Source organism: Semicossyphus pulcher, unplaced genomic scaffold (assembly GCF_022749685.1).
Source record: "Semicossyphus pulcher isolate SPU_LCO1_2020_fin unplaced genomic scaffold, fSemPul1.0.p SCAF_1, whole genome shotgun sequence".
Taxonomy (NCBI): domain Eukaryota; kingdom Metazoa; phylum Chordata; class Actinopteri; order Labriformes; family Labridae; genus Semicossyphus; species Semicossyphus pulcher.
The window spans coordinates 23,206,723-23,232,595 of NW_027211603.1; the positions used below are offsets into that span (position 1 = coordinate 23,206,723).

At 42.0% G+C, this 25,873-nt stretch overlaps 1 protein-coding gene across 1 annotated transcript in view; it reads left to right on the forward strand.

Annotated features, from left to right (window-relative positions):
- ush2a (Usher syndrome 2A (autosomal recessive, mild)) overlaps positions 1 to 25,873 on the forward strand; it is a 201,605-nt gene that overhangs the window by 130,753 nt on the left and 44,979 nt on the right. Inside the window, exons 59-67 of the mRNA XM_069660129.1 lie at positions 403 to 605; positions 699 to 811; positions 1,312 to 1,540; positions 3,611 to 3,779; positions 3,869 to 4,090; positions 15,638 to 15,861; positions 17,381 to 17,717; positions 20,490 to 20,687; positions 20,869 to 21,023. Coding sequence (XP_069516230.1) covers positions 403 to 605; positions 699 to 811; positions 1,312 to 1,540; positions 3,611 to 3,779; positions 3,869 to 4,090; positions 15,638 to 15,861; positions 17,381 to 17,717; positions 20,490 to 20,687; positions 20,869 to 21,023 — 1,850 coding nt within the window. The remainder of the gene's footprint in view (positions 1 to 402; positions 606 to 698; positions 812 to 1,311; positions 1,541 to 3,610; positions 3,780 to 3,868; positions 4,091 to 15,637; positions 15,862 to 17,380; positions 17,718 to 20,489; positions 20,688 to 20,868; positions 21,024 to 25,873) is intronic.

The following is a 25,873-nucleotide window of genomic DNA, read 5'->3' on the forward strand; positions in this document are numbered from 1 at the left end:
CCTCACAGAGAAGTAAAGGCAGTCTCAGAGAGAGATTCAATGTTTCCTCTAAGAGAGAAGAAGCGTGGGCGTAAGCTGATCACACAGAATCAATCTATTATTCTTAGTGAAATGCACTCAGCTAGGAGAAGTTAACACTGGTCATTTGCTGCCAATGCACTTATCTAAACCCAACCTGCCGCTCTGCATTTCATTTACTGCAGGATGGTTTTATCAACACAATCCTGCACACACAAGAACTCACAGTGGGCGTACACACCAACAAACACACAGTCTGCTACTCTATGTCACACACTCACAGTCTCCCTGTTGTGCTGCAAGCAAAAACTCAATCTTCTATGTTTGGAGATGACCAAGTCTTGTGTCTTTAAGCTGTGAAACATTTTGTTGTTCCGTCCTCAGAGCCAGACGGGATGTCGCCCCCGGAGGTGGTTCCCGTTAACAGCAGCACAGTCCGTGTGCTGTGGTCCCCTCCTCTACAGCCCAATGGAGCAGTTACAGGTTACTACATCTACGTTAATGACCGACTTCAGGGAAGTGTAGACAACAGCTCAGGCTCGTACCTGCTGGGGAGCCTGCTGCCTTTCACTGTTTACAACGTACAGGTACAAGCACTGACAAAACGAGCACCCAACCAATCACAGGCATGCAAACATGAGCATTATGTTTTTATCTCCTTTTTTGTTTGTGTATTTCAGGTGGAGGTGTGTACTGTGTATGCATGTGTGCGGAGTAATGTTACTCAGACGACTACTGTGGAGGACCTGCCTGCTAACCTGGAGACGCCACACGCACAAGTGATTAGTCCCAGGTAACAAAGAGATGTTCTGCAAATAAGCTTTAATTTTTCTGCCCTTTGTATTTTTATTAATGAAAATATTTAATCTCATATAAATTAATTATTTGCAGTCAGTAAATTTTAATAACATTTTTAAATCTCTGCTTCAAACATTTGACCTAAATTGCAGTGTTGCAAATCTTACAGTTGCAGACTCTGTGATGATTTGTGGTGTATTTTCTGTCCAGGAGACGATGTAAGTTGTAGCTCTGTGTGTTACTACACAGGTCGTTCCTCTGCCAAAGATGTCGGGGATAAAAAAAAAAAAAACGGAAAATCAATAGTGAGAAGTGTGTAAAGATACACACACCCTGACACTGTAACTCAACTTTGTCAGGCATTTACCATGCATGAATGCACGTGTGTCTGACAAAGTTTTCGTGTGTCTCGGTAGTGTGAAAGGAGTGTGAAGGAGCGCACACACAAATATCTCTCTCTCTCTTTTCTTGCCACGCTCTCCCTCTCTCTGTCAGGGTGGTGAGGTTGGACTGGTCTCGTCCGGGCAGACCCAGTGGGATCATGTTGGGCTATGAGGTCTTAAGACGAACCCTGAGGTCATGTAGCGTCGGGTCAACAGGGGTCACATCCTCTGCGGGGGGAGAGTTAGCAGGTGCAGGTGGTGTAAGGTTCAGATGTTCCTACCTGCAGTGTCCTGCCACTCATGGTGTGTGTGGGACATCCTGCTTCCATCCAGACACTCAGGTGAATATATTCTAGTGATTTTTATTTCCTGTGTATGAGGGCGGCTATGGCATAAACCAGGTGTCTGACTTATGAATGTTATACATTGTACGTGGACTTTAACAGTGAGGCTTAAAATACAACATTAAAAGGCCAAAACAATACATTGATCATTCGAGGGGCGGGACCTCTTGATTATTTGTCAGGTCAGGAGTATTACCTGAAACCAGATAAACATTCTTCATGCAGCATGTGATGCTCTTTTCACCTGCCAACAGGGGCCTCTTTTAACTAGAACATCAGTAATCATTAAAACCTTCACTGTTCAACAACAATGTGTAGAATAAGATGCATCCAGGGTTCTCTGCTTTTGCTGCTCATCTCTTTTGAGTGTAGAAAACACTGGTGCTGTGTACTCCCACAGGATATTAGTCAGCAGACCTCACTCAAACACACAAACAAAGAAAAGCACTGAAAGAGACACAGAGACAAATAAACACTGACACATTTCAACATGCACATCATTTCTGTGTGATGCACTCTTATCCTCTCTCTGATTAATTTCTCTAAACAGATTAACTTGTCATCTGCATTCACCCCTTCCTCATGTCATTGAATGCCAGCCAAGTTGGCACAGTGAAACCACCCGACATACATTTACCCCCACAGCACCCAAAGCTCAAATACACACAGAGACACTGAAGTATTGCAAGTGGACACGCTTAGATGGTGCTCAAAAAATGCTCCTGTACCACAAACTTGTTATGAAGGAAACATGCAGTACATTGAATGTAACATATTAAAGAGATGTATACACAGGCAGTTTAATGGTTAATGGTTAATATAATGTAATAAATGATACAGTTTAATGTTTAAACCGTGATGGTCCCATAAATGCACAAAGTCTGTAATTAAGTACACAGCATCTTGTCTCCTCGTGTTAGCTTTAAAAAACACACAGATGGTGCCGTTAAAAAGTGTCCCATTATTAAGTTGATTGGTTGGTTTGAATTAATCAAAATTAAGCCATTCCTGTGTCCAGGGCAGGAACTGGGATTTTCAAATTAGGGTGAGAGAGGGGTATGGGGTCAAATAAAGGGCAAAAAGATTGCAAAATAATGTTCACAAATATTTTAAATAAATATATATAAATATAAATACAGCCCCAGTTGTATTTCACTTTTGTGTGCATGTAAAAAAAAAAATTGCGTGCAGTATCTAAATTAGTGAATGCGTAAAAGAAATTTGTCCTCACACATTCATGGTTAGGAATTTGTAAATTAATTTTGCAGGTGTGGAAATATTTTGTGCTCACAAATAAGACTTGCAAATGTGTAAAAATATGTGCCACAACATTTTCAACTTTGATATTTCACACAGAGTTACAGACACACAAATTTCCTATGTGCATGTGTGAACCTGAAGTTACAAGCTATGAGTTACAAGCATGAATTTTGACCATTTCTTTACGCCTCAGCTAACCAGACAATGGGATTGCCTCCATGACATGAATCAAAGGAAGCTAAACTGTCCAGTCAGGGCGCAACAGATTCTACCATGTGTATGTTCTGCAAATCCAGCAAGGGCGGTCGGTGTAAAAGCTAAGAGCAAGAGCAAAGTGTTGCTTCGGTTAGCTACCGAGCTAAGTTAGGCGTGCAGTTAGTGGTATTATTCACTGACTCTGCCCGGTGTCAGGTCTCTGAGCACAGAGTTACGTTAGTGTTCACTCCTGAAAGTAGCGCAGGAGCTCAGACCGCAACTGAAATACAACTGCAGGCTGTGAAATGTTTTGTGAACATAATTTTGCAAGCTCAAAATCTTAATGGCCTTTATTTGACTTCATTAAAAGGGACCCAATTATAATCTGCTTACCCTGTTTCCAATTTAATCTCTGTGAGTTGTGAAGTCATGTCATCATGGAATGTATAAAGATAAGTCCGTGTATTAGTATTACTGTATTGATGTGAAAACAATCATTTGCTGCAAAAAGGGGCATTTCCCTCGATGGTCGAATGTCCATTTCAGTGTGTGTTTGTGTGGATTTTATATTTAAGACTTTCTCATACATTTGTACATTTGTATGTCAAACAGGTCTGCTGCAGTGATCTATTGTACACTAAGAAACCACATTATCACTGCTGTGAGGGCCGTTACCTGAGTTTCAGTAATTCCTCCAATCCAGTGTGTTGTGATGGCAAACTGGTCCCAGCTCTCCCTGACCATCGGTGCTGTGGAGGATACTACGTCCATGTGGAAACCAGTGAGTGTCAAACACTTACATGGGATTAGCTCTTTTCTGCTTGACTTCTCTTCTCCATGTTGTTCCTTCATCTGTCCTTGTCTTCGTAGATGAAAACTGCTGTCCTGACCGCTCGCGGGGCCGGGTCTCAGTGGGGCCTGGTGACAGCTGCTGTGGGGGGGTTCCTTACTCCATGAGGGGCGGCCAGCTCTGCTGTAGTGGGAGCCTACATGATGGCTACAAGGTCCGGTGCTGTGGAGGCCGGATTGTGGATGACAGACTGGTGTGCTGCGGTGATGCTGAGAGGGGGGAAGTGCATACATATGTGCCAGGTGAGTGAAGGAAACATACAGAAACAGACATAAACTGCTGTTACATCATTTATATATTAAGATTAAAGAGGAAAACAGGCTGATTGTCGTTCAATTAAGTGTTTTGATGGACAAAATAAGCACATGGGATGTTCTGGACTGTCTCGAGGAAACCCTTTATTGTAAAATCCACTCAACAAAAAAGCCCTTATCTCAGAAAAGGACCAACTTTGTTAGACAAAGGACAAAGTTTGTTCCAGGTGATGTTTAAAACCTAGAGTGAGGTAAAAGATCTAAAGTGATACAAAAGAGTGAATCAAAGATGGTTGAAGTAGACACATGGTGCAGGAACGTGGGGTCGTTTCCCTCTCTTCCTATCCCGCAGTGTCCCAAAGCACCCGGATACCATGGCACAGATGGGACCGCGCGTGTGTGTGTGTGTGTGTGTGGATGTGGATGTATGTGTGTGTCATTAGACATCTTTGTCATGGCAGATGATGATGAAACACACTCGGGATGGCACCGTTGAGGGCACTGCCAAGCACACAGCAGGACAAATACACACTCGTTCTCTCGACTACACACAAACACATACACAAACTTTCACACGTATAGACATAATACATAGACACAGACACACACACACTGAGTCAACAGGGTGCCCTCGGCAGGGTTTGCTTAGTGTTGAGTGCCAGAGACAGACACGTGGACTCTATTCATCACACATAAACAATGGCCCCATATGGACAGGCCTATAGTACTTCATTAGCCTATCTGCAAACACACACACACACACACACTGACACACACACAAGATCCCTACCCTCAAAAAAATACCTGAATGACGACCAAAAAGTTCATAGAAAGCAATTCAGCAGAAAATTGTTTGTAATTTTATAGCTGTCATAGTTTGTTGCTCTTCCTAACTTTATCACAAAAACAATTTTCTTGCTTTCTTTTTGTTGCTTTTTTTACATCAAACAATCATTCAGACTCTTGTTTTATTCTTAAACACTGATCCCAAGTGCCGGGTAATTCTTTTTCATTTTGTTAAACATGTAATTTGAGAGTATTTTACTCTGTCACATAATCATCTGTTTCCTTTTATTCACCTCCTCTAAATCCTCTTCTGTCCTCCAACTGAGACGGCTATATGGTGGTCATCCTTCATTTGAGGTGGCCTCCCAAGGAGTGCATATGCTCCACACTTCCTCTTCCTCTCCTTCTCCTTCTTGTATATATCCCTCATCCTTTCCACTCCTTTATCATCTCCTTTGTTACTTCTCCTTAACTTATTTCCCCCACCTCCTTTGTTTCTTCTTTTGGCCTCCTGCTCCTCGTCTCACCACCTTTTCTTCCTCCTCATCGTACCGCTTTCCCCCTCCCATTCTTTATGTGGCCCCTTCCCTTCCACTCATCAGTCATTAGCGTTAGCTTCCCCATTGAGAACATATGGTATGATGGATCGTAGGGCTAGCGGCGCTAGCAAGGCTAAGGGCCATTTGCCGGGTGCACTGCGCTGTCGGGGTGCCCTGAGGCCGGCTATGCAACCTCGACCCCACACGTCTGTTTCAAGACTCTGAGGCTCACACACACACAACATGCACACAGCAACACCTATTATAGGATACGCTACTTAACCTTGGCACCACTCACTCTCATTGTGCCTTTCATTATGTCTACAGTTTTATTTTTTTTAATGATGAGGGGAAGACAGATGTATGAAAAAGAGAAAAGGAAAAGAAAACAATAAATTACATGCACTTATTCTGAAAATAGAAATATATATATATACCTTTAAATGAGTTATACATATATATATATATATATATATATATATATAATATAACAATAACAGGAAAAAAGAAATACAGAGGAAATAAAGTTATTAGGAACAATAGAATACTTTTAAATAGGATGTACATTATAAGAAAGAACGCACAATGAAACCAAATTAATGAAGAATAAAAGATTGAAAAAAAGAATTTAAAAATTGTTAAAGAAGCATCAGATAAAAAACGTTGTGGGGAAAAAAAGAGAAAAGCGGGCAAAGTAAGTGAGAGAGAAAAAAGCAGGAGGAAACAGAGGAGCGGTGAAGAGCTAGATGGAGCAGATTAAAGGAGGAGTGAAGGGTATCCCATTGTGCCCAGCTGATAGACTAGGTTAGGCTGATGTGATTATGGGGTCCCTGAAGTGCGATCTATCACACATTACCGTCCACACTGTCAACAACCATACACACACACTGCAGGGGAACAGCAATGCCAGGAGACAGCCGTCTGGCAACCGACACACGTACCGCCTTGTGTGCACATGTGTGCATGTACATACACACACACACCTAACCCACAATCGCAACAACAATGAAGCACAGCCACACACTTTTCTAATAGTATGCAACACACAGTCACATGAGCACTCACATACACACGTGTGCGCTGGAGGCCGGAGAATATAACCAGGAAACCAGTTTAACTCAGCTGAAATAGAATCAGGGTCAGAAGCGTCACCTGCGTCATGCCGTCTCAAAGTAACAAACACACACCTGAGCCGCTGGACGGTGGTCACTGTTCTTGTCAAAGGGTTTTTTTTGGTTCAACTTTATTGAAGATAAGACAGGATAGGATAGAACTTTCTTAATCCCGAAGGAAACTACAGCGCTAGATTGCTCCAAAAATACAGGCCAAATTAGAGGAATGCAAAAAAACAACTGAAATATAAGTGAAAATATAAAGTGTATGGGTTAATGCAAAAGAGAGGGTGCCTGTTAGAAAAACATTATTACAATAGTTATTTACAGAATTTGGCAGGAAGTAATGGTGGCATAAGACGATGAGGAGCAACTCGCAGGCTGCCGCCCGGGACGGCACCAGAGGTCAAAAGGGTCTGTAATCAGAGTAAAAACCCCTCACTCTGCTTCTCCAGGTTTCTCTCATTCTTTACCCCACTTATAGAGCCTGTGTTCTCCTTTATAGCACACAGCCATCTGTCTAAGGAACATCTGAATCTTTAACTTTTGTTCAGTAGAAGAGATGCACATTTATAAATGCACGCCATAGTTTCAGCCAATAAGGGCTTTGTAATCAAATATCAGCATTGACCACAAGTTAACATTATTGCAGATATGACAGGCCTTAAGATGACGCCTAGGCAACACGAGCCGTTGACTATTCAAATGACCTAATGTTGTTCACTATACACTCTGATTACAGTCGTTGACACCTTTATAACTTAAAAACACAAATGGCATATTTTCCATATAACCTACGTTTAAGTATTATTGTTGTTTTTCCACGTTTTTCCACATTTGGAAAAGTGCGTGTGCATCACAATAACAGTATGATGGTATTAATATGTTAAATCCACTACAGGTGAAATTCTATTCTTTTTGCAATAACATGGAAAAATATGTTCATCTGTTGGTATCAATCGGCGATGGACACAAATCAGCTTTCAAATATCAGCATAATGAAAAGCACCAGACAGACACGGCTCATGACTCTGTAGTGGACCTCAATGTAAACCGACAGACATTGTAGACGTTGACTATTATCTTCTAATGTACAAGGCCAACTTTATGAATTGAGTTTCCTGCCTTCATGTCACACTAACTTACATGTTTAAATGACGGGCCTTGCTTATACTCTGGCCATTTTTAGTCCAGGTATTATTGCGATGATCCATAATCTTTCCTCAGCATCCCCCTGTTGTTTTACAGTAACACAAAGTCTCCATGCTAAATCTCTCCCTTCCCAAATCTGCCACTTTGTTTGAACAGCTTTCATTTCACTTTCAAGTAGATTAAATTCTGTTTGTTTTTGGAGCAGAGAGCCTCCGTTTCCCTGCAGCATTTCCTCCTGTGTTGCAGCTTCAAGACCAACTTTTAAGCTCTTCATTTGCTCCTCTTTTCTTCTCTCTCTGAGTTTGTATGTAAGATGTTTAGCTAAGACTTAGGTGAGATTAGATGGTGTTTAAAGGAACGCGTGTGCTGTCTTTGGCCTCCCGTTGCTCCCTGACTCCCCCTAAGTCCCCTGCCTCTCTGTGCGCGCTCCACTAATCATTTCCCCTTCACACTCTTCTTTACAGTTTTTTAACTTGTTCATCTGCCCTTCAACCCCACCCTCCCCATCTTTCACTGTGGGTGCGACCATAAATGCCCTCCCCACCTCACTTTTTTCCGAAAGTAAGTGAATCTTAAAAATGTATGCAATTCTTTAACTCCTTCCCTCCCTCCCTCCCTCTGTCCCAGCCCAGCAGGCCCCATCCAAACGTTCAAGGACAAATCTGAATATCCCTTTTCACCGTTTAAGTGTTAAAAGCCTGGCGGTGCCGGGGTGTTATCTTAACGCGCCTTGCCGTGCCATCATCAGAGCGCGTGATGAAAATGGCTGTGATGATGCTAAAAGAAAAAAAGAGGAGGGGGAGAAAAAGTAATAATCAAATATGTTTTTCAAGGGCACAGTGACCATTTGCTGGAGGGAAATTATCCCAGTAGTTAAGCTAGCTCACTCCGAGCCTGGCGGAGTTGTGAGAGTGGATGCGTGTGTGTGTGTGTAAGGGTGTGTGAGTGTGCACGGTTTATTACTGCAACTTGGTGCATGTATGCTTCACTTTCTGTGTGTGGATCTTTCTGAATGTGTTTTTACTTTGTTTTGTTTCTCAATGCACATCCGTCACTCGTCCTTTCATTGTTTCTTCCAAAGGCTTCTCATCAGATCGTGTGTGTGTGTGTGTGAGTGTGTTTGTATTTGTGTGTTTATCATTGCCAAAAGCCCTTCATCAATGATGGGTAGCAAATGGCCAACAGTAGTGCATTCCAAACAGCAGCGTCTGGCTGCTTTAGAAGATGGAGTGCTCTCTGAACACAGGAAGACATTTCTCTCTCTGTTAATGTATTTATGATGATGCCTTTTCTATTAGGTTTACTTTAATGACTGGCAAGAACAAAACAGAGGCTGTCAGCAGCAAAGCGATGAGGACAGTCTGCTGCGTGTGTGCGTGTGTGGCAACTCATTAAATTAGCTTTTATTTCACTATTGATGTTGTTACTGTTGCAAATTGTGCGTTTATTAGAAGTTAACATTAGTAGATATAACAGGGAATATTTCAGTTGTGGTACACGCCTCTGCATAAATGTGTGTGCACAGTTATTACTACCTTTTGTTCCAATTAAAGGAGCAGTTCACCCCTGGTAAAAGCCACTGTCAGTCAAAGCTGGTGTTCTCTGTAATCGATTGAAATTGGCGCCATAGCTGTGGAGAAAGTTGTACAAACAGCTCGTGGTTTCGCCCATTCTACATTCCTACAACACCCAGCGTGCATTGCGCCCCTCCCTCTGGAAGGAACGGCTCAGAGCAGTACAGAATCTGAAATATGACGAGAATATACCGGTGGATCGTCTAAAGAATCTTCAGGTCTGCAGTCTACATTTCAAACCTGACGATTTTGAACAAGACATGACGTCGGAGGTGGGCGTCCTGGATTGAGGAAGTGTAGTTTAGCGAGGTTTTCCAGGGTCCATTGGAGAAGCGGATAGCGTCCTCCAAAGGCACAGAGCAAAATAGCATTTTTTTCCCCAATAATGGCATTACCTCCTCATAATAGCATGATAGGGCTGAGGTTGAAAATCGGCAGACTGACCCTTTGAACTGTTATTACTACACCAGTGGTTTTAGCTGCCCTCTTAATTCAACTAATATGCCTCTGCCAAGTTGCATGACAGTTGCCCATTGTTGTTTCGGATCGATGCACATCCTTTTGTGTTGTTCAGACAGTTTGATTAACTGGTGAAGATGCATTACCAGTACTTACTATTGACTTCAAACGATCTCAGTTTGCTCTAGTACACTTAAAAAAAAAAAAAACCAACCAAACAGACACTGAAAGTAATCAAAGTTGTGCAAACTAGAATTAGTATAGGCAGAAAATGTAAGGATTGGATAGTTTAAAGCGCCTGTGAGTTGAATGCAACTGTTTAAAAAGCTGGTAGTGCTGGGACACTGGTTTAGCTCAGCCGTGTGAGTGCGTGCCCCATGTACAGAGGCTTAGTCCTCTAAGCAGCGGCCCCTGGTTCGACCCTCGTCATCCCCACTCTCTTGTCCCATACTTCCGACTCTACACACTGTTCTATCTAAAAAAGGCAACAGCCAAACAAACAAAAAGTATTCATTTAATAATTTAATGACTAATAATGGATAAATGGTTTGTGTGTTTTAAAGTCTGTATTGACAAACACCGCTAACATCATCATTTCAACTGTTTTTGCTAATGGTGTAAATCAGTCAACATCTTAAAACATCTAAACATCAGTTTTTGTACTCACTGGATTTGATGCATCGAAAGCAGAAAACAAAGTTTTTTTTATTTTATGAAGCAAATGTTCCTCATCTCATCTCAAACCTTTTAACTGTTGAAGCTGTTGTATTCGTTTTTAATTTCTTCCTCACTCTCTGTTTCTTCTTCTGAGTCCCTCACTCTCATGTCTCTTTCCACAGACTCTTTAAACACACACGTGAACAGCTGCTTAGTGTCTCAGTTTTTAGTGAATCCCTGTAGGGTGGTGAAAATATAGCTGCCACCAAAGCATTTACCTAAGCTCAGCACACACACACACACACACACACACACACACACACACTTAAACGAACACTCAAGACACACACTAAGATGCACTCTCAAACACATACACACAATGTCACACACACATGCCCAGCTGGTAATGTTGTTGAGATATAAAAAAGCCGTCAGAAAGACAGGAGGACAACCGGTCAGCTGGGAAAAGAGAAGGTGTGTATGTGTGTGTCTTTGATTATGTGTGTGCTCGCTGCCGCAACATTCACATGTGTGTGTGTGTCCACGGGGGAACACTGTGCACTGTGTGAGAAAGTCAATCCACTGTGATTTCATCTCTCGACATGACATATAGTCTGGCCCCTCTGGAGCACAAAGTGCGGGCGTGCACGCACACGCACACATGCACACACCCTTGTGCAGTGAGTGAGTGCGCGAGAGCCCAACCAATACTGGATTTTTGTGGTCGTTACCATTTACTGAGTCGACGAGAGCTGATGTTGTTTGTAAATATTGCAAAAAGCAAATATGTTTATTCAAGATATTTAGCAGAACTTTAATGGAGATTTAATTTGTATAGTATAACAACTATCAACAAAAACTTCATTGCAACAAAATGATTAGAAAAACTTGAGTCCATAAAACATCCAAACAAACTCAACGAGAAAAGAAATATGATCATGAGAAATATCTTTTATTTTTAAACCATCTCCAGCCATCATTTACGATTGAACACATTTGAGTTTGACAGATTAAACCCAAAAGGAAAAATACTCCAGCTTCCTCCCACAGTCCGAAGAAAGACTCGTTAGGTTCATTGGTGACTCTAAAATTGGCCGTAGGTGTGAGTGTGAGGGTGAACGGTGGTACGTCTCTACGTGTCAGCCCTGTGATTCGATCAGTCCAGGTGTAACCCTGCCTCTTGACTAATGACAACTGGAATTGACTCCTGCCCCCCGTGACCCTGAACAGGATAAGCGGTATACGTAATGGATGGATGGATGTACATATGTTTGTGATAACCTAAACCGTTCAGATCATAGTTTGTTAGAGAGTTCATCATCATGTGATTACTCCTTTCTGATGTCCTGATGTTCGGCTGATGCTTAGATGTGTACCTCACCTCTGTATCTATGAAAGCTGCTCCAGTGTGAGTGTGTATGTGCTGGTATGCAAGCACACAAACTGTGTGTGTGCACTTGCTCTGCACTTTGTGCCAAACCCATGTAATATATTCAGGTATTTAAAAGTGTTTGGTTTGTTTAAAGTTGTGGAGGGGGTTGGTCTCCTAGAGAGCTCGGATAACCCTAATCCACAACACACATTTTTATCAGTAGTTCATTGGCAGGGCTAAATATTGACTTATCATTAAGTGGAATGACTGAAACCCTAATAATAATTCACGTTGTCTAAGCACCTTGTGTTGACGCAGCGCTCCCGACGCTATTAACGAATGTATGCAAATCCAACGTAAATCTGAAGATTAGGGCTGAAGCATTCTGCGATGCAAGAGAGAAAACAAGAGGTGTGTGATAAAACGGTGTCAACACATACACGCACGTGCGTGCGCATGCACAAGCACACACAGCTTATAGAGAAGAAGAGAATATAAGAGGTGTGTGTTTCAAAAAGTTAACACAAATGTACAAGCATGTCACACACACGCCAATACACAGATAACGCTTACAAGCCAGGGATTGGATTCCTGCTGAATGGGTGATAATACAACAGTGAAGTGTAGCTGCAGAACAGTAAACAAAATGAGGTAGGCCTATCAAGTGAGTGGATGCAGAGAGAGAGAGAGATGGAGCAATGATGGAGGAAAAGGAGGTAGAAATAAGGGAAGCGATGAAGATGATGAGGAAAAAGAGGACAAAAGAGGGATAATTTGTGGTCAAGAGAAACGTTGTGAGGATAAAGAGAAAAGTAGAAAGTAAAAAAAGGGGAACATGGACGAACTAAAGATGGATAGAGGAGATGTAGTCAGTTTGACAGTTGGGGAAATATACAAAGGTATGAATAGAAGTTAGCTTTAAAAAGTAATGATGAGAGAAAGAACAGATGGAGGAGGGAAAGAGACAGAAGAAAACTCCTCAAGTCCATGTCGCAAATGATAACACTGGTAGTCTTACATCAGAAAAAGCATGAGGGATTTAAAGATACACACTGTGTTTGTACAGAGCCAGTATACAAGGAAAGATAGAGGGACTACTTGAGAGTAAACAGAGGGAAAGCGGATCAGTTAACATTGTAGAGGGCCTGGTGTTGGGATGGAAGAGAGGAGGAGGTGAGGATGCGGAGAGGACGAGGGATGAGTGAAGAGAAGCTATTTTGGAAAAGTGTTGAGCTGTTTATTTGCGCGTCATTGAAGCTGAAGTAAGGCGCTGGGGGAATTGGCCACCAAGCCCCCGCTCTGCAACAGCTGCCGCTGCTAAGTGAGTTACTGGCCGTCAGACTGCCTTTATGTCACACAATCACACACACATGCACATGCATTTTTCTGTCACATGTTGCCCGTGATGGATGCAGTGAGGATATAATGCACTGCAACAGCGCAGGAGAAAAGATGTGCCGTTCACTGTTTTCGGCCTTTAAGTGAAATGATTGCTGAAATTAACAGCATTTCATGCACGCAAAGAGTGAACGCTGATTAGGCTGTTAAACAATAAGTTATTTATCACTCCACAACTAGCTGCAGCCCCATTACAGGGCGAGGCCGTGATACAAAGCAATGACTTAGTGTTTAATGTCTGCTGTCAAATAAAATGGGCAACACAGCTGGGGGTAGATAGTGCCGCAGATCAGCATGTCATCAACTGTTAGCATACATTTTCTAAATACCTCATGAAAGTGAGATTATTTAACTCTAAACTAAATAATCACAAGAGACGGAGGGGTGCTGACAATATTTCAGTCTGATTCCAAATGAGAAGCTTTTACTATTTGACTCTCATTAAAATACAATTTGTCCTTTTTCCAACAGCCTAAGTAAGATATTTTAGCCGAGCCGTGCCGTGCCATGCCGTGCTCATTTGTATTTTCAGTGCATCTTCACAGCAGGAGGTTACTATGCTGACTCAGTATTATAGCAGGACAATATTATAGCCCTAATCCATTGCAAGACCAAAGCTTGTCATTCCCCGGCCTCAACTACACTAAGACGTCAGAGTAACCACACTGAACTTGTGTTTTTAGGAGAGAAGGCACCAGATTTACTAACCATCTAACTTTCAATAGCTGGGTTTACATGGATCCTAATATTCCGGTTTAAAAGCCCAAACAGAATACAAATGCTCCATAAAAACACCTCAATCAGAATAAAAAGGCCCAAACCGATTGGAATTTCAATCGGTTGCAGACGGGTGGTTAAACCTTTTCATAAACTCATCAAATGGAAAATTGTACTTCTTGAACTTCTTGTACGTCCGAGTTAAATTTGGACCTTCTTACGCCACTATTTAAAAAGCTTTTAAGTGCAGCTGTGCAGTTACACACACACGTCGAACCAAATGCATAATGCGCACATGTCACACAGTTGTTCCGAGTAAATGCGCTGGCGCATGTAAACACCAGATCGTAATGGATCACACCCCATGTAAACAGTTGACCCGAAATCTTCTGAATTATTTCAGTGACAAAAAAGTGGTTTTGTATCTCCTGCATGAGAGCTACTGCTCGTTTTACCCTCCTCTCCACCACCTTACTTTAATCCAACACGCACATGTCTGGTTTTTTTTCCTCCTACATTAGAGTGTCACATTTGTATGATATTGCTAAACCAAGTAGAATCAAGTTTGTTAAGGAGAATAGAACAAAAATATAGATATAAAGCACCTCGGTAGCTCCGGGGTTACAATGAATCTCAACGCCTAAGATCAGGAGTCTAGCCTTTGTGTCCTCACTGCTATCTGTCATATTTCCCTTATCACCTTCCTATACAGGTGTAAAATAGTCTACCTTTCTCTGCATCCGTTGTTGTCATCTGGGTCTATGTTTTACTTTTATTAAGACATCTAATGTTTGCATTCCACATTTACAAGTAGCTTTTCTTTAAAAATACTCTGATTAAAAGTATTTGTAAAGAGAACGGTTATAAATATAACCAATGTCATTCAGCTAGGGCAACATTCTTTATCAGAGTTATATACAGTTTTAATTTGTCAGTCAGTCTCGGGTTATTTGAATTTAAAACATGAAGCGCTGGAGAATGCGAGGAAACATGCTTTAAATTTGATATTCAGCTGCAAAACATTTACAGGGAAATGGAGTGATAGCATGTATTTTAAATGTCACCTTGCTGCTGAAGGTGAAGTGGTGGCAGAGAGACATCACCTATCACTGTCAGAGATGGCAGCTCTCAGGAAAACACACTTCCTCTCCCCCTGCACTCTTTAGACGCCGTCGCCTGAATATTACTGCTGCGTGAAGAGATGAATACGGGAGAGGAAAAGAGGCACGCAGGGGAGGAGAAGAGGGAGGGAAAAGGAGAGGAGGATGTATATAGGAGTTGATAAGAGAAGATGCACACTAATATTCAGAGCGGCCAAAATACTGTTTCCGCGCAGATATAAAAGTCAGGATTGAAGAGAGGAGGTAAAGGAACTTTTGTAAGTGTAAAGGAAAGATGAGCATGAAAGAGAGGAGGTGAAGGGAGGTTATTGAAGAATGAAGGGGGGAAAAGATTTCAAGGTGTAAGAGACGGAAAGAGGCAGAACAATAGGAAGAGGAGTAGAAGAGAATGCCCTGCCTACTGTGAGTATGTAGATTGAAAGGAGGACAAGAAGAGCTGATGAGGAGGATATTTGCGATTCACAATCTTCCCCTAACAACTGTTCAAAATGCGATGATGAATACAGCTTTATATACGAACATTATTCTATGAGCATTTTCTAAATAGTTTTCTAAGTAGTTTGCAATTTCCAGAGATAAAAACGTATTAATACAAGACTTGTATTAATCTATTAGACCATAATATGATGCATTTCTTCTCATCTTTAGGTTTCGTCTGCTGTGGTCCGGAGTATATAAACTCTTCAACCTCTCTTTGCTGTGCGGGCAACGGTGGATATCCCACAATGCATCCTGCTGGCAATGACACAGTGACGTTGCAGTGCTGTGGGTCAAAGGTCATACGACAGGAAGAGGGATGCTGCAATGGGATTGGCTATGATCCCCAACGGCACGTGTGTGCTGACCGACCCACACCTGGCCTGTCAATACAGGTGTGTTTGAATGTGATATGATATGTGATCGTCTGTATGTGTGACACCATAATGAGTTTCTTCTAAAAGATGATGTAATCCTCTCTGATGTTTATAACATGCTGTGGTGGCTAAGACATTTACTACAGATAAAGAAACCTGAAGCAATCCAGCATCTGGTTTTAAACTGTTAATTTATTTCTATAACTCTCTTACACTACATACATTGATGTATGGCAGAGGCTGCTACGGAAAGTGCCCAACTGTCAATCAGTCATCACAGTCAAGCACCGTTGGCTATGCCACCGGGAGCAATTTGGACCCAAGGACACTTCAACATGTAGACTGAGAAAGCTGGGGATCGAACCACCAACCTTTCGATTGAAAGACGACCGACTCTACCACTGAGCCACAACCGCCCCACTGGAGGCAGCTGTGTAGGGCTCCACTGGTTCTATAGTGCTGTCCCATGCTCCCTGCAGTCTAAATGTCCAATATAAGTGGTTAAAGATCTGCCATTTGTCTCTTCTTCAGCAGCCCTGTTCATTTCCAACATTGATAGCATTGTTTTGCTCTCTTGTTTTGTGTTTTACAAGCACAATTGAATATGCTTTTTATTCTTTTTTTATTACTGTGTAAAAATGTGACAAGAGTACAAGTGCCAAACAATACAAAACATACAAAACATGGACTTGGAGGATGAGAGAGTGGGTTACAGAGTTTTTAGAAATAAAGCAAAGATACAAAAACATAAAAAACACAAGGAAAGAGAGAAAATAGAAAAACAGGAAGGACAGAAATGGGAAGAAAAAAGCAACAATTGAATACACATTTATGATTTGTCTTATTAACTATACTACTGTTAGTTCGTATTACTGGAAGGAGACTCGTAGAATTCCTTCTCCTTATTTACAGACTTAGGACAAGAAATTACCTTGATTAAGAAGAACATTTGCCACACAGACAAACCAAGTCCATAACGATTGAAATGCAACTATACGTATTAAATTCATGTCAGTAGTCGATGAATACAGACGTTTAGTTCAGTGTTTTTTGTGTCTCGGAAAGGCACGCTGGTACATACATGACCAGTGGCTCTCTCTCTCTCTCTCTATCTATCTCCATCTCTCACACTCACTCTCGTTGTCACTTCAGGAGTTGGGGACTGGGCCATCTTCCATTCATCAACCGGGGTCATGTGATGTTTGTGTGTTCCTAAGTCAGCATGAGACAGGCACACATATACACATACACACACAGGAACACACTCACACAGGGACAAAGGGTAGTATTTCTCATTAGCTCTAATGATGCCATTAAGGACCATGCATACCACACACAGAAAGGTACGCAGCTACATTCTGCAGGTATGAGGGTCAATTCAGAATGGACAGGGTTTACAGGGTGCTTACAACATATTCAATAAAAATAAACTTCTATAAGATTCATGGAGACAAATCACCTTCAGAAAAAAAGATATGGAACCTCATAGTTTCCCTTTTCTCCCTTTTGTCTCCTTACTGCTCCTTTCTCCGTGCAGCACCAGTGTTTGCAGGGCGCCGTGTGTCCTGTAACTGCAGCCTCTACAGCTTACTGTGGCTCCTGTGACCTCGATCCATCTATGACCGCCTGCACGTGGGTCCTGTTGGCACACACACACCCTGACACACCCGCCTCCACAACATACTCACCTTCATTCAACACCACACATGAAACTCTCTCTGTGGGCCTGTTGACGTATACAAACAGAAGTGAAGACTTGCACAAAATGGCAGAGGCATACACGCACACCGAGAAACAGCTGTTTGAAAGGAACCTGTGTCCGTCACATGAGGAGGTCGTTTACAGCGGAGATGCCAACAGATTTACCTATACAGGTAAGTTTGAGTGTTTGTTTGTGTGTTGAATGGAAAAAACAGCTTTAGTTTCAATTAATTACTAAACTATTAGAGTTACATAGTAATTAGCATCGTTTATGTTAAAGGATTTTCATGTTCTAGTACTGAGTGCCTTTAGTGATGATCCTGCTTTACTAACCATTAGGGGACAGTGTCTTTGTTTTGCCAACTCTGTGAAACAAGTCGAGTTGTCTGTTAAACATTTTCTTTATTCCTTTATGACTCCTGCTACTTTTTAAGTATGACCAATTGCTGACGTATTTCCGAGTGAAACAGGACATGCAGGTGGGACATATCATTAGAGGGATTTGATTTGATCGTTGAGAAGTGGGTGTGGACAGACGTTCTCCACAGCGCAGTAGCTAGCTAACTGACCGAGCGTTCTTGGGGCTCTGTGGCTAAATGCTGCAGATTGATTGGTTGAAATTAGTTGGTCTTAGCTTACGTAAGCACACATGATATTTTGTTTGTTTATTTTGAGTGATGTCAATATACCTTCATAAATTTCTGTATATATGAATTTGAGTTTTAAACATTTCGATTTAACAATATCACACGAGACAACCACTTCAGCGATGCGCGAGCCAGCTGTAACCATCATCGTCATATTTGTATACTACTGACTGCTAACGTTAACGTTACTACTACTAATTACTACATTTCAAGCTAGTTAAGTTTCGACATGTTGCCACTAAACAATGGCAGAGACCTGTTTTGTTTTCGGCTGTCATTTTATGAAAGGAGAAACGTAGCACTTAGTGGGCGGGGACTATGCAGATTTGTGAATTTTTAATGACAGAGAAGGAGGATTGGGAGGATTTTTACAAGGTAATTAAACGTATTTTGAAGAAAAAACATATCAGACAAAATTTATTATTTCAAGCAGAACATTTTATATGTCTTAAATCATGCTGGTCTTGAACTGAAACTGGCATTATGTTGCCAAGCAACACAAACATTCTCCTGCACTCTGTGTCTGCAGGTTACCACAGGTCAGCTGTTTCCTATGATGTACATTTATCTGTTTGTTTTCATTTATCATCACCCAGTAAAATAAGAGTCTGCGGTGTGATTCAGAGGTACCAGCTTGATCATTGTAGATATACACAGTCTGCTGTAATATTAATTAATAGTATTCAGAACACCTGGCTGAGGCGGAGTGATACACAGAGTAGAAGTCCCAGTGATGTTGTTCTCTATATCAACACTCATGGAAGGCCTCTCATCCAATCAGATGACTTGGTTGGAACTAACTGTTGTATAATCATTCGTAATGTATAAGCCTCGCTGCTTCTGACCCATGACTTCGCTGGAGATAAGCACCCTCTCTTAAAACCTCTGAGTCACTACGAGGAATAACAAACAGAATATAGCCACCTGTAAAAGGTAGACGTTTTTGAGGCCCGCAGAAACAAATTCTGCATTTACTCCTAATGTGTCTTTCGCTGCAATCAACGGGCTTTAGAGACAGATGCCCTTCTACACACTCACAAAAACACACACACACACACACCTCGACAGCTGTTGCAGTGCACACTGATAGCTGTAACGCGGTAACTCTCTCTGTGCTGTACACTTGTGTGTCATTAAAACTTAGAAACGACGATTAAATGCCATTTCAACAATCTGTACTATTTATCAGCCCGAAGGGAGTTGGAGTGTGTGTGTGTGTGTGTGTGTGTGTGTGTGTGTGTGTGTGTGTTTGTGGGCGTGTACGTCTGGATTTTCAGTCGCACATTATTTCCGTCTGTTTAATCAAGACTAATAGTGGTTGTAGATGTCGTGTGTGTATGGGTGGTTGTGCACTAATAATTACATGTGCTTTGTGTGTGTTAGTGTCCAGTTAGTCACTATTAAAGTGTGCCTCCGTAGTGAACGAGGTTTTGTGTATGCGTTTCTTTACTTTGTGTGTGTGGCATGGGGCGGTTAGGATAAGAGTTTCTAGGCAATGCTGTGACACCATCTGGGCAGAGGCACATAAAGCTGTCGCCACCCACCATACACCAGATGTTTCTCATGCACACACACACAATCACACACACAGGGTATGATGCTATACTGCGCTAAACCAACGGTAGATCACACACTGATAGCTCCACATGTGCAGTGAGCTAAAAATATATGCTGTATTGTCCACAGCCCATTCTTATTCCCACTTTTTAGAATAAGTTCTCATGAAAAACAGGAACTCACTTTTCTATGCAAGTTTTATTTACACGTGTGCGTCACACTGTGTGTTTTGCTGCTCCAGTTATCACAGTAGTAAAGACAAGAGTCCCAGACTGGCGGTTAAAATGTGGTCTCATTTACAGCAGCATTCCCTTAGCACTCCTAAAAAATAATGCACATATGTGTGTCAGTGCATCTGTATGTATATATGCTCCTGTATGTACACCCGCCAGAAGGGCTGTCACAACCTGTCTCCCAGAATGCTTCAGTCACGGCCTGACATTTACAACTATGCACCAGTGATAGTGCATATATTTGGTATATGTTCATATAAACTGTGCTTGTAATACAACTCCCAGTGCACACATTCTCAAACATTTACATTTTAGATGGACATTTGTGCCATATGTCTCATTCACACATACATGTTTCATTACATTAAAATTGTTGTTTCAGCCTAACTTGATTGTCTAGGTACAAGAATTAAACATGTACTCACTTAATGTTGGTGGTGTTGGTAAATAATGTGTTTTTTGCTATCTACCTTCTCCTGTCCTTCCTACCATCCTTTCTCTCTAACAGACTCTGACCTGGAGCCCTTCACCAGCTACGAGTACAGAGTGAGGGGCTGGAACAGCTTCGGACGAGGCTCCAGTGATACTACTACAGTGACCACCAGTGAAGACAAACCGTGGGGAGTGGCACCGCCCCGTTGGAATCGCTTGGGTGAACGAGATGACATCATCCAGTTACAATGGCAAGCTCCTGCCAGGCCTAACGGTGTGTACTGTTTGTCTCTTTGTGTGTGAGAAAATCCACCTCCTGTGTTTGCTTGTGGTGTGGTTCAGTGGAGTCGGCAGATGAGAGTTTGTAATTTATGTTGTAATGTCATAATGGGCTTAAAAATACAAAGGCAAGAAGATCTTTCACATTTAAAAATAATCTGTTTCCATTTTTCCAGGACACATCACCCACCACGTTATACTGAGGGATGGACAAGAGCGTTACCGTGGCGATGAATACAGTTTCACTGATGTGGGTGGGATCAGGCCTTTCCAGGAATACAGTTACCAGCTGAGGGTCTGTAACCGGGCTGGCTGTACTGACAGTCCACAGGTAAGACCACAGGAGTGTTTGTGTCAGTTTTGCTGTGTCAGACTAACATTTTAGATCATGGGTGGCCAACCCTGCTCCTGGAGAGCTACCTTCCTGCATGTTTTAGGTTTCTCCGTACTCTAACACACCTGATTTGAATGTTTTGCTCATTATCAATCACCTGAGACGCTTCAGTTGGTTGATAACAAGCAGATAATTCAAATCAGGTGTGCTCATGCTGACCTGTGCCTCAATATTATACCAAGTCTGCATCAGTATTCAAATTTGTTGGAGTCTAAAGTTCAGGAAGTGCTGGGAGTCTGGTGCGAACTCAGCTGGCCTGATGTTCATAGATCATGAAATCTCAGCTGTAGCCATGGAGATAACCAAGTGGCTGGCGCTGATAAGCAACAATTGTGATGCTCTATTGCTATATTCAAGTTATTTCACACAAAAAAGGCAGTCAAATATTACAGACTGGACCTGTATCTCTTTTAAACACCAACACACACACACTTTCTAAAACTGCACTCTGTTGTAGCACCCCATTTAATAAAGACATTATTCCCCTGTATGATTATCTAATGGCTCCTCTAAAGATGGACTGAGCCTCACTGAACTAAGCACCACTTTACTCAGTAGTTTAGTTCACTCCTTCAATTAAGTCTGAACACTTAAAGGAAAGAAGAGGTTTTTAAAAAGTGTGCACTGTGACAGTGGGTAGGAGCTCCTTAACTCATTCCTTATTCTTCCCATCTGTCTGAAGACAAGTGTGCAAAGATCACTTCACCTGTTTTGTTCTTCCAAGGAGAAATTGCCTGCACATGCATCCTCTTGTTTTACATCGGGTACAGCAGCAGTGTTGGTCTGCTGCATTCGGCTGCTCATCTGATGTGTTGTTTTGCTGGTGGCCTTTCAGCTAAACGACCTTTTACCCTCTCGTAAGAGCCTCCTCAGATGCTGATTTTGTAACACTGTTTACATTGTAATTCAGGGGCTCGGTTGTTCTGAAAGTGATATTTTACAAATTCCAAACCTGTGTCTGACCTTTGTTGTTGAGAAATAACAGAGTGCGTTGTTTCCACACTGTGTGAACTCTGTACTGTTCCCATGTCGGAACAAGTTGTTATTTAGCCCTGTTTCTGCTCTCGCCCCTGTATGCCGGGCTCTGGATTTGCTGAGCCTACCTGATGTTTGTGATAGCGTCCATAATAGCTTCACACAGAACTCCCCCCCCCCTGCTATCTCTCTGGCTGTTGCCGAGCTGATATCACCACAACAATTAATTTCTCCGGCTTAGAGGTGATGAAAGCTTACGTTGAAAACTGTCTTTCTGGCTTTTTTTTAAGCTAATTTAACACCTCATTATTTTGATGACACATTCTTACCTAAAGATGATTCCTGTAGATGTGACACTGGAGGGATGGATGGACGAGAGACGGGGAGATGGAGGTCCAGCTGGTTGAACTGGTTGTTTAAATGTTAAGAGATGATGGATTAATGTATGCAATAAATTTATTATAGGTAGGATGACGAGATGTATGAAAAAAGAGCAGAGTTAAAGGACGGATTGGTAAATAGTGGGGTGATGAAGAGACTGAAAGAAGAAGGTATATATTTTCATGGAGGCTTTCCTATACGATTTTATATTTAATACGTTTTTCAAGTGTTCAAAATATATGTAGATTTGTGAATATTACTTGGTCACCACAGAATTATCATATTCTCTGGTTGGCTCCCATTCTCTCATAGTCAATACATATCAGTGAATCTACTCGTGATAGAGGCTACCACATTTATGGTCAAAATCTTAGAGCCAGGGTAGCCAGACCCAGACAAACAATGTACAGCTGAATGGAGTCAGCTGACTTGTCGCCAACTTGACAAAAGGTTTGTGCATTCATCTTGAAATCAGTCGATCCATTTTTATTCGTATTGGGACCATTCACATAACAAATGTTGTCTCAAGACACTTTACATAAAGAACAGGCCTAGGATGTACTCTTTGTTATATTATTTACAGAGTCCCAACATTGATCCAACATGAGCAAACACTTGGCAAAATTTGGCAACAATGACAGAAAAACCTCCTTGCTACAGGCAGAAACCTCAAAAAGAACCAGACTCATGGTGAACAACCATCTGCCGTGACTATGTTGGGGTTAGAAGATGGAACAAAGACAGAGAGAGAGAGAGAGAGAGAGAGAGAGAGATGACTAGAGACAAACAAACAGAGCAGCAACAAACTGTTTTGTTGCGTTGCGAATCATTGATCTGAACTGGCCTTTAGTGATGTGTTTTCCATCACCCAGCAGTGTTTGGTCTGCCAGAGAGGGTAGGCGGAGCTAAGCGGCTGCTATTCCGGTCTCTGCAAGTGTTGTGAGTAAACAGTAATCTACTATGGCCGAACAAACAAAGAAAAGATCGATGACTACAGATACAACTTCAAAAATAAGTGACAATCCAAAGCAAAAGAAACAAATCCGACGCTCAGATGAAGGCAAACAGTCTAAAAAGTAAAGCAACCGTCAGCGAGGAAAATCAAGAGTTACAACCGGAGCCAACCATAGACATCACACATGCGACACTGTCTGGATATCTTGCAAGTGTACTCCTGCAATTATCGTTTATCGCCATAGGTGACGCCAAAGAGAACGAAACTGAGATCTTCGAGATTACCACTTTATTAATTGTGTGTTACATTAATTTATACTGATTGTGTTATGTCACCTCCCCCCAGACAAAGGTGTTGGTGTATGTAACCACACCTGAAATTTGCACTTAACTTTTTTGACTTGACCTCTCGGTTTGAGAACCTTTCTGCATTGAAGCAGATCCCCGGATCGTGCTGGACTGAAACTTACCCCCCTTTAGCTGAGAACTAAATGGCCAACTGGAGAACGCTGTATACATGCACATACCCTCCTACAGCTGTGCACGGTTACACCACAAACTCAATCTCTATCTTCCATGTTCTCTCTGTCTACCAACCTCTCTCTCACACACACACATACATATATTCACACAAACCACTGCGCACACACTCCCAGCAGAGGGAGGAAAGTGAGTGAGTTGGATTAGTTTGTACACCAGTGAAAATTGGCCAAACAGTCCCAATTATGGGATAACTTGGGCTAACCTAATACACCACTGCAATTACCTGGCATCAGCCCCTTCAGGTACACACACACACACACAGGCACAGACAAACATACACAGGCTCACACAAACGCACACCTGCTGTGACAACAGAAGGTGCTGATCTAATACGGTTGGTCACTTAGAGAGGGAGGAAGAGCGATTGGTCCTCCTCTGTCTTTGAATCCTTTTGTCCTGTTCTCTCTGCTATTTGTCTCCTGTCATCCCCCTGATCTTAACACTGCACTCTCCAGTTTCCCCCAACTGTTGTCTCGCTCCTCTCTTAACCTCTCTCATGCTCAATCCTCCACACTGTCCAAACAGCAGTTTCTCTTTTACAACAGCTGTCATCCGGTGTCCAACTTTCCCTCTTTGCTTTATTCTATATGTCTCTCACAATCCCGTTTTCCTCTGTCCCAAGTTTCCACTCATTTGTGTACAGAAACAAGAGTTAGATGTAGAGTTTCCTACAGAGACATGCCTTTATATTACATTTGAGTGAATGTATTATACTTGATATTTAGAATATAAGATGCATGAATTGGTCATTTCACAATTTCAAACTGTAAATCAGAGCAACTGGCAGGTTTTGGGCTGTCCACCAAAGCAAAGTTAAAGCTGTATTTAAAGTTAAGGGTGTGATACAAACAGAATGTGTTTATGTGGCTTTCTTTTTATTGGGCTACATTTTGACAACCATCTAAGGTAACAGCACACTGAAACCCTCACTTATTGATACTACACTTCCCCTGCATCTTCCTTATCTTCTTCTTCTCTTCCTGCTTGTGTGTGTTGCTGTTTGTGTGTGTGCACGTGCGTGTGTGTCTCCTTAGTTGTAGTAGCACTGTTCTAATTGCATAGCACTGTGTGGGACAGGTGGGGGAAGTGCTAGTGACAGTCTATTAAGGCAGGATATCCCTGTTGCCATTAGCAGCAGATTGCCCCGTGATTCTGTGGTCTCCACATTCACCCGGCGTTCACACAGGGGCCCACAGATACAACACCGCGAATGTGCAATAAGATGGTCACTCACAAGGCTGTAATAAAACGCAAACATTTTTCTGGGACAGGGTTGTTGGTTTGTGATGTTTTCCTCTTCTTCTTGAAGCTGTAATAGTCATCATTAATGCGCAGATTGCAGGTTGCATTGCTGAAGCGACTTCCAGTAATTTATTTGTCATACAGAAATGCAAAACCAGTTGATCAATAAAGGCAGGATATCCATTTTTACATCAAAACACGTGACCGTAAAGCATCCTGGATAGATAATCCTGAAACTGGTTTTAGTTGTTTTAATACGGCGATTTTCTGTATCTTTACATTATTGTATATGAAGGAAAGATCAATGACTTTTTAGGCGTAAATAAAGGTTTGAATTAATTAAATGGCCTTTAAAAACACAAATACAACATCTTAAAACATGGGTAACATTTTTTGGCCCCAATACAGAAGCTAATTATGGAAATACCTGTATATGTATATACTGCGGTAGACGGTAGCTCAGTCTGTAGGGACTTGGCTGGTTCAAGTCCTGGTACGGACCAAGTATGGAATTGGGGCTGGTAGCTGGAGAAGTGACATCTTTGAGTCCTTGAGCAAGGACCCAACTGCTCAGGGCGCTTGTCCATGTGCAGCCCCTCTCACTCTGACACTCTGACTCTCCATTAGTGCCATGTCCTAGAGTCCCGTTTGTGCATGTATGTATTTCGGGCCTATGTGCACTTGTAGAGTGA